This window comes from Syzygium oleosum, unplaced genomic scaffold (genome assembly GCF_021117445.2).
Source record: "Syzygium oleosum isolate NSW1041296 unplaced genomic scaffold, Sole_v2.1 Sole_v2.10, whole genome shotgun sequence".
NCBI classification, from domain to species: Eukaryota; Viridiplantae; Streptophyta; class Magnoliopsida; order Myrtales; family Myrtaceae; genus Syzygium; species Syzygium oleosum.
In genome coordinates, this window is record NW_026607494.1 from 3,475,461 (window position 1) to 3,485,510 (window position 10,050).

The 10,050-nt window shown below is 44.3% G+C and overlaps 1 protein-coding gene across 1 annotated transcript; it reads left to right on the forward strand.

Moving 5' to 3' along the window:
* The first annotated feature begins 821 nt into the window (after positions 1-821).
* LOC115678574 (probable polygalacturonase) lies at positions 822-3,753 on the forward strand. The gene is made up of 3 exons (XM_056315505.1): positions 822-1,524; positions 2,164-2,495; positions 3,128-3,753. The coding sequence occupies exons 1-3, from the start codon at positions 875-877 to the stop codon at positions 3,613-3,615; spliced, it is 1,470 nt and encodes a 489-aa protein (XP_056171480.1). The 5' UTR covers positions 822-874; the 3' UTR covers positions 3,616-3,753.
* Positions 3,754-10,050: the final 6,297 nt, after the last annotated feature.

Sequence of the window (10,050 nt, forward strand, 5' to 3'; positions counted from 1 at the left end):
AAAATTGATACATCCTTGACAAATTTATTCCAAACTAATTTTTTGACCACCAAAAATCCCAAATTGGTATATCTGTGATAAATTTATCTCAAATTAATTTTTTGACCACCAAAAACCCATCAAACTGGTACATTTGTGACAAATTTACTCCTATTAAATTAGGTTAATACCACGATAAATCACAAACTAATAAATTTGGGACAAACTGAGGGATAAAACCATAAACCGGTATATTTATCAACTGCCACATATCTTCTAACTTGGCAATTTGATGATAAAATCTAGGGTTACTATCACGAAAAACCCCAAACTGATACACTTGTGACAATTTTACCCTCATTTTATTTCTGTTAAATTTTACTGTCAAATTACTTTGTTAAATGACATGTGGCAGCTGACGAATGTACCAATTTTATGTTTTACCCTCCGTTTGTCCCTGGTGTACCAGTTTGTGATTTTTTTGTATTAATCCAATTTAACGGAAACTAATGGAGGGTAAATTTGTCATAAATGTACCAGTTTGGGATTTTTTGTGGTCTAAAAATTAGTTTGGGATAAATTTGTCACAAGTGTACCAGTTTAGAGTTTAATTTCCACGTGGACTTATCACGTCACCATGCAACGTCACCATGTGTCATCCATGTCAGTAAATTTGACGAAAGCTAACGGATTTTAATTTGTCGCAAGTGTACCATTTTAGAGTGTAGTTTATAATAAATTTGTCACAGGTAGTACCGGTTTAAGATTTTTCGGTATTAACTCTTTTTCTTTTTGTCAGACAGAAAATTCCAATCATCAGACTCTACTACAAAAACCAAATAATTTAACAAACGTAGAATCCGATCGTATCAGACTGACCTTTGTCCGCAAGCCAATGGCTGGACCTCCTCCTCCTCCTCCACTCCTCCGATCAGCTCTCCGTCTCCTCTTCCACGTCCTCTCCTTCACCCAGTGGCGGTCGCCCACCACGCCGCCGCCGCGGCACCTCCTCCCCCTCCCCCTCCCCCTCCCCGCCGCTGCTGCCGCCTCCCTGTCCGTCAGAGACTTCGGGGCCGCCGGCGACGGCCGCTGCTACGACACCGCCGCGATCCAGGCCGCCATCGACGCCTGCCACGCCTCCGTCCTCGCCGCGGCGGCCCCCGGCTGCACCTGCCGCGTCGCCTTCCCCCCGGGGAAGTACCTGACCAAGACGATCCGGCTCAAGTCCGGCGTGGTGCTGGACATCGAGAGGGGGGCGACGGTGCTCGGGGGCACGGAGATCGGGGACTACCCGGCCGAGTCCGACCGGTGGTACGTGATACTGGCCGAGGGAGCGAGCGACGTCGGGATCACTGGTGGCGGGGTGGTGGACGGGCAGGGGCTGAAGTTCGTGAGGAGGTTCGACAAGCGGAAGAACGTGATGGTCAGCTGGAACGAGACCAGGGCGTGCCTGGGCGACGAGTGTAGGCCGAGGCTGGTGGGGTTCATAGGGTGCAGGAACGTCCGGGTCTGGAACGTCACCTTGAATCAGCCCGCTTATTGGTGGTTCGTTCCAACCCCACCCCCCCCCCCCTCTCTCTCTCTCTCTCTCTCTCTCTCTGCCATTTCAGTTTGTCCTCTGGTATTTTGCGCTTTGTAGGTTTTTTCAAACAATTTGATTACTGATATTGAGTTGGTGGTGGCATGAAAACTCCCTAAATTGAGTGGAGCAGAAACCCATTTTGGCAATTGTGTTGGCCTTTGCAGAAGAAGGAAACTCCTAATGTAGATGCGAAATACAACTGCCATGGCACTGGTAGATCACTGAAGAACTGCCATGGCACATTGTAAAATTCAAGAAAGTGACACTGTCTGCGTGCCGTAGTGCTTATGATTCTTTCGCCTTTAAGTTGCAGTTTTTTGCAAATAGTTAGAACCAGTAGTCAGGTTGGCGAAAATTCAATATTTTCGGCAATTGCCGGGTGTTGCAGCTCTCTGAGATGTTCTAGGTTAAAATCATCAATGAAGTGAGTGTGGACCATGGAAACCTAGATCATCATGTTCAAGATGAATACCCTGTTTCTCACTTCTGTTTTGCTTTGCATTATACCTCTCCAAGACCTTTTATGGTCTACCCCTGTATCCCGTTTTACATTTGATCTGGAATCCAGTGGTTTGCTGATGAAACATCACTGCTGATTGCAGCTTGCACATAGTACGTTGCGTGAATACGTCCATTCATGATGTTTCCATTTATGGAGACTTCAACACTCCTAATAATGACGGGATCGACATAGAGGACTCGAATCACACGGTTATCACGCGATGCAAGATCGATACAGGAGACGACGCCATCTGCCCGAAGACGTATACAGGTCCTCTGTACAATTTAACAGCAACGGACTGTTGGATCCGAACAAAGTCCTCGGCAATCAAACTTGGTAGTGCAAGCTGGTTTGATTTCAGGGGTCTGTTCTTTGACAACATCACTATAGTAGATTCTCATAGAGGACTTGGAGTGCAGATACGGGATGGAGGTACAATGTTTGTTCTTCTTTCTTCTGCTGCTGTAGTTACAATTCTGTATAGTGAACTCTGATCTTTACTTAGAAGAGAACTCTGGCCATCTGGTTCTCTAAGTTCTCGTTAATAGGATATTAAAGATCTGTGTATTAGCCAGGGCGTTGTCTGCGGCAATTTTTCCCCAAAAATGGATTGGTTTTACTGAGAAACCTGTTCTTTGATTTAGTAAGGTTGTTGTCATCCTTAAACTTCTCTCAAATCTCTCTTTTAGGTGTGGCAAACAGGTTGTTTTAGGATTCACTTAATCGCATCACAAACAAATGGAGAGCTAGAAAGTAGATATGCCTTGACATTGAACTCTTCTTTTTACGTGATTACTAAGTTAACTGAAGCTATTTTGTGCAGGGAGAGCAAATAGGTTAAATTTTCTTTTGTCAAGACAGTTAAATGCCCACTAAGCATCTTCAAGAAACTCTCTCTCTCTCTCTCTCTCTCTCTCTCTCTCTCTCTCTCTCTCTCTCTCTCTCTTCACACACACACACACACACACACACACACAAGATCATAGGTCCTCTGACAAAGTTCATATCTTTCTTTTCCTGAAATGGCTGCTGAATCTTTGAGCTTATCTATCCCGTCTATGCAGGAAATGTGGATGACATCACCTTCTCAAACATCAAGATCACCACTAGGTACTACGACCCATCATGGTGGGGAAGAGCGGAACCGATCTACATAACAACCTGTCCTCGCCACTCCAGGTCGAAGGAAGGTGCGGTTTCAAACATACGCTTCATCAACATCACTGCCGATTCCGAAAACGGCGTGTTTCTCTCAGGTTCCAAGGGTGGGCTACTGAGGAATCTGAGATTTAGTAATGTGAACGTGACTTACAAAAGGTGGACAAATTACAAGGGAGGATTGGTAGACTACAGACCTGGATGCCAAGGGCTGGTGAAGCACAGCATGGCCGGGATCATCATGGAACACATCAAAGGGTTGGAAATTGAGAACGTGAACATGAGATGGGCTAATAGGAAATCTGGGCAGTGGGACAATCCTCTGGATTTCAGGCCCTCAACCGTGAATGGCGTATCTTTCCGCGATTTCCGCTCGGATTTGTACAGCCAATGAGGTGATTGGAGGGGCGCGCCATTCGTGTACTGTGCTTTACACTGTGCTTAAAGGGTTGTATAGCAATGAAATAACTAGTTGTCTGAGATAAACTGGTTTGCGAAAATGCCATTCTTCGGAGGCTTTTGGTTTGGTCTATTCAGGCAAATCTAGAGTTCTCTCACGGCCTTACGCAACTTGCCTCTTTCAAATCGACAGAAGTATTCTAGCTACATTAATAGAAAGACGTCCTCCAATTTTAACAGCTCTATGCGGAAGTGAATAGGTAAGTAGACTCATGGCACTCAGCAGCACGAAATGGCGTTCACCCTTCGCCTACGAATTTCTCGGAAAAGAGCTGCTTAATATGTAAAGGACAGTGTTTCCATCATGTATGTGAATAAGCTGTTTAGTCCCGAAGCACGCGATCACAATCAAGAGTATACGAAGGCCAACACATGCAGAGTTACAAGCATATAACGAGGTTCGCGCCGATTATACACGGGGACTAGACATCGACTGGCAACCGAAAAATGAAATGACCCTCTTTCGGAGCATCCAAATAACAGAAACATGGAAAAAGTGCCTCACATATTGACATGATACCACCATCATTCAGACCATCGAAGAGCTAGATTTTGTACCTAAATGCTCGAAGTTCCTGTCATCTATTATAAGCCACTGACCAGGTAGATGGTAATGTGTAGTCATGGCCACGGTTCGGAACCAGCGGTTCCGGTTCGTGGCCAAGTATGAACCGGACGGTTTCGGGCCGGTTCCGATTCAGGTTCAGAACCGGTCGGTTCGGAACCGGTTCCGGGCCGGTTCATAATTTTTCTTTTCTGTTTTTTTTCTTTTTCTTTTCCTTTTCTTTTTTTTTTCTTTTCTTCCTCCGCCGGCCATAGCCGGGGCCGGCGGAGGTCGCCGGCCTCGAGCGACGGCGCCCTCACCGGCGTCGGGCGAGGGCCGCCCTCGCTCGGGCCGGGCGAGGCCGGCCTCGCCCGGATCGGGCGAGGGCTCGACTTCGCCGGCGTCGGGCGAGGCCGACCTCGCCTCGGCACCGGCGAGGCCGGCCTCGCCCGACACCGGCGAGGCTCGACCTCGCCGGCAACTGGCTGTTAGTGGTCTGCCCTAAGAATCAATCAAGGTTGATACTCTAATATTAGTTGTGGATTAGGTTGTGTCGAAAACCGATCTTCACTATACTTAGGTAGTCATAATGTGTTGCTAGAGACCGCTTATGACTTGTGGGCCAAAAGAGTTTGGGCACTGCTAATGTTTAGTGAACCTACGGTCGCACACAATAGGAACGGACTTAATATTGTCTATGCGCCTTGATCTACTTAAGAAGTAGATTTTAATTTATTCTCCTATTTAAATTATCTATGCGGTCGTGCGCGTTATGAGATAACGATTAAACGTACGATTGAATGGTGGACGGTTTGGCGGGCCCAAATAGCCCGGCCCACTTCTTTTAATTCTGCTAGATAATGAGGCTGTATAAATAGATAGAGAATCGTTCTTTGTCTAGGGTTTTTCGATAGAGTATCGAAAAGCAAAAGGCGTTCAAGAAAAAGGAACTTCAAGATCTTTCGCTAGCACGTGGATCGTTGGAGAATTCCGTTCGTGTGTGTGGATACCGGTAGAGGCGCAACACTTGGGGCGCTCATCCAGACACAATCAGTTGCTGATTTATCTTCGATCTGCAAAAGGTACGTATCGAAATTCCTTTCCGATTTCAATATACACATGGATCCTGTTTAGGGTTCTATATTCCGCTGCGTTGTTTTTCGTTGATGAACCCTTCAAGTGGTATCAGAGCTACTTGTGATATATTGAAATTGAATCGAAAACCCTAATTGTCGATACATATGATGTATGCCTGAAGTGAGTCTAAATTAGGGTTAGATGAATTTGAAATATGAATTGATATGATCAATTGAGAAGGAACGAAGCGAGGAAGGGTCGATCCCTGCTCCGCTCGCGTCGAAGCAGAGACGGCGTCGCGCCCGGGTTGTTGCCAGCGAGGCGAAGACGGCGAGGCGGAGACGGCGACGCGCGCTGGGCGGGCTGTTGCCCGAGGCGGAGACGGCGGGCGGAGACGGCGACGCGTCTGGGCCTGTTGCCCGAGGCGGAGACGGCGGGCGAAGACGACGGCGCGTTTGGGTCTGCTGCCCGAGGCAGAGACGGCAGCGCGCCTGGTCTTCCGGCGCGTCGAGGACTCGCGGCGTTCGGCCAGTTGCGTACGGTGAGGGCGCGGGAGGCGGCAGCGACGGAAAGTCTCCCGAGAACACAGAATTGAGAATTCTGTCTATGTTTTCGGGGCTCTCCTCAGAAAAGAGAATTGCGAATTCTATCTAGCTTTGAGCGCGCCCAGAGAGCCCCGCGAGGCGCGCCTTCGAACCCCGCACCGGCGGCCAGGGTCGGCGAGACCACCGCAGGGGCTGCGCCCCTTGACCCCGCGAGGGGCGCTGCCCCTCGACCCCGCAAGGGGGCGCAGCCCCCTTTACCCCTGCATGGAATTGGTCGTTCCCGTATGATTGATATATCTTTGTTATTATAAGTGATGCTTTGTTGATGTTCAGAACATGCATACATTCACCACTACATAATTATTAAGAGTCCCTCATAAAATTAAGTAATAATATGATGCCTTTCCAATCATACACCTATTAAGACTTGAATCGTCAAAAGATGGGCCTGCCAAAGCAGGGTGTCTTTAACTATTTGAGTAAAATAGGATGGATAATGGTTATCCATATGTCAAGATTGGTTTACTTAACGAGGCTATCAAAACGGTTTTGAGCCTTGAGGCATAGTGTTTGGGGATAAGATATGAGATGTCAACCCCAATAACCAAGAGTTGTATTCGATACAATTGACAAATGGTTGTCTACCTAAATAACTTAGTCTTGAGCGGTAAGCCAAAGTTTACTTGAGTCTTGGTAAAATATGGGTCTTGGTCCACTATACTTATTGGGACACATGTTATAAAAGTATAGTTGGAGTTTATTATTTATAATATTAATGAACAATTCACTTTGCATATTTATTGTAGATAATGGCAAATAGTTCTGCATCACACTTTTCACTGCGATCTGTCCTTGAGAAGGACAAATTGAATGGTTCGAATTTTTTGGACTGGTATAGAAGCTTGAGAATTGTTCTTAAGCAAGAGAAAAAGGATTATGTCCTGGAGAAACCACTCCCTCAGAAGGCACCTCCTTCCAACGCTCCCCATGCTGAAAGGAATGCTTATCAGAAGCATAAAGATGATGCATTGGATGCATCATGTCTAATGTTAGCTACCATGAACTCAGACCTTCAGAAGCAGTTTGAGAACGTGGATGCCTATGATATGATCATGAACCTGAAAAATTTGTTTCAGGAGCAGGCACGCACTGAAAGATACCAAACGGTAAAGACCTTAATTGAGTGCAAGCTAGCAAGTGGGAGCTCAGTTAGCCCACATGTCATAAAGATGATAGGTTATATTGAAAACCTGGAGCGACTGGGCTCTCCCATTAGCCAAGAGTTGGCTACTGACATTATTCTTCAGTCATTGCCTCAAGATTATGACACGTTTGTTATGAACTATAATATGCATAATCTGAATAAGTCTTTGACTAAACTGCATGTGATGCTCAAAACTGCTGAGCAGAATATCAAGAAGGACCCTACCCCTAATGTTCTCATGGTTCAAAAGGGGAAAGGCTTTAAGAAGCCAGGTAAGGTCAAGGGTAAGGGCAAGGGCACTAAGCCTAAACCCAAATCCAAGACCAAACCGGGTCCGACTGCTGATGCTGTATGCTTCCATTGTGGGGAGAATGGACATTGGAAGAGGAATTGCAAGAAATATTTGGAGGATCTGAAGAAAAAGGGAAGTGAGACTTCCGATTCAGGTATTTATGTTATAGAAGTAAATGTTACTACTAGTTCTACTTTATGGGTATTGGATACCGGTTGTGGTACTCACATTTGTATGAATGTGCAGGGACTAAAACGAAGTAGAACACTTACAAAAGGTGAAGTGGAGCTACGTGTTGGGAATGGAGCAAGAGTTGCTGCATTAGCCGTAGGAACATATGATGTAGCTTTACCTTCTGGCATGTTTTTAGAACCGAATAATTTGCTACTATGTACCTGCTATACGCAGGAATATTATTTCTGTTTCTTGTTTGGACAAGGAAGGTTTCTGTTTTGATATAAAGAACAATAGTTGTTCGTTTTATCTTAATGGATTATTTTATTGTAGTGCCCATATTGTGGATGGGATATATGTTCTAAGTCTTGATGTGCCAATCTATAATATAAATACAAAAAGGTTTAAATCTAATGATTTGAATCCAACCTACGTATGGCATTGTCGATTAGGCCACATAAACGAGAAACGAATTCACAAGCTTCATAGCGATGGACTATTAAATTCATTTGATTTTGAATCATTTGATACATGTGAATCTTGTTTAGTTGGAAAAATGACAAAAGCTCCTTTTACTAATCAAAGTGAGAGGACAAAAGAATTATTGGCCCTTATACATACTGATGTGTGTGGACCACTAAGTTCTACAGCCAGAGGAGGTTATCAGTAATTCATTACATTTACTGATGATTTCAGTAGATATGGATATGTTTACTTGATGAAACATAAATTTGACTCCTTTGAAAAGTTCAAGGAATTTCATAATGAAGTACAAAATCAACTTGGCAAGAATATCAAGGCTTTTCGATCTGATCGAGGAGGAGAATATTTAAGCCAAGAGTTCAATGACCATCTCAAAGAGTGTGGAATTGTTTCACAGCTCACTCCCCTTGGAACACCACAGTGGAATGGTGTCTCTGAGAGGAGAAATCGAACTTTGTTAGACATGGTTCGATCAATGATGAGTCATTCAGATTTTCCATTATCTTTCTAGGGATATGCACTCGAGACAGCTGCGTTTACACTAAATAGAAGTCCATCAAAAGCTGTAGAGAAGACACCATATGAGATGTGGACAGGAAAAGTTTCTAGTATGTCTTTTCTAAAGATTTGGGGTTGTGAAACCTATGTAAAACGTTTACTTTCTGATAAGCTTGGACCCAAATCTAATAAATGCTTCTTTGTCGGATATCCTAAAGAAACGAAAGGATATCCTAGAGAACAAAGTGTTTGTTGCTCGAAATGGTGTCTTTTTAGAGAAAGAGTTTCTTACTAAAGGAACCAGTGGGAGTAAGGTAAACCTCGAAGAAGTTATTATGCCACAAGAGGGTGTTCCAGTTCATGAGGAATCTCAATTAGATCTACAAAGAGTTGTAGAGTCTACTCCATTGGCACCTATAGTTCGTAGGTCTGAAAGAACACATCGTGAGCCTATGAGATATGGTTTTCACGTGACAGAACATCGCCATCTATTGTTAATAAAAAATGACGAACCTACGACCTATACAGAAGCTATGATGGGCCCAGACTCCGATAAATGGCTTCAGGCCATGAAATCCGAAATGGACTCAATGTATCAAAACAAAGTTTGGACTTTGATTGATCCACCTGAAGGTGTCAAACCTATAGGGTGCAAGTGGGTTTTCAAGAAAAAAACTGATATGGATGGAAATGTTCACATCTATAAAGCACGGCTAGTAGCTAAAGGTTTCAAACAAACTCATGGTATTGACTATGATGAGACCTTTTCGCCAGTGGCCATGCTTAAGTCCATTCAGATTATCCTAGCGTTTGCTGCATATTATGATTATGAGATATGGCAAATGGATGTAAAGACAGCTTTCCTTAACGGAAAACTAGCGGAAGATGTGTATATGACACAACCTGAAGGCTTTACATCACCAGATAACACTGGGAAGATATGCAAGCTTCAACGTTCTATTTATGGATTGAAGCAGGCATCACGGAGCTGGAATATTCATTTCGATGAAACTGTCAAAGAGTTTGGCTTCATTAGAAAAAAAGGAGAAGCTTGTGCATACAAGAAGTCTAGTGGGAGTACAATTGTGTTTCTAATGTTGTATGTGGATGACATACTACTCATTGGAAACGACATTCCTATGCTTGAGTCAGTTAAGACATCGCTAGGAAAATTATTCTCCATGAAGGACATGGGAGAAGCAAACTATATCTTGGGGATCAGGATCTATAGAGATAGATCTAAGAGACTTATTGGACTGAGTCAAAGTACATATGTTGACAAAGTCATCAATAGGTTTAATATGCAAGATTCCAAGAAAGGTTTTCTCCCAATGACACATGGCATAAGTCTTAGTAAGACTCAGTGTCCTTCAACACAAGATGAGCGAGACCGCATGAGTAGGATTCCTTATGCATCAGCTGTGGGATCCATCATGTATGCTATGTTATGCACTCGTCTTGACGTTGCTTATGCATTGAGCATGACAAGTGGATACCGATCGGATCCGGGGAACCTCACTGGATTCTTTGTCAAGAATATCCTTAAGTACTTG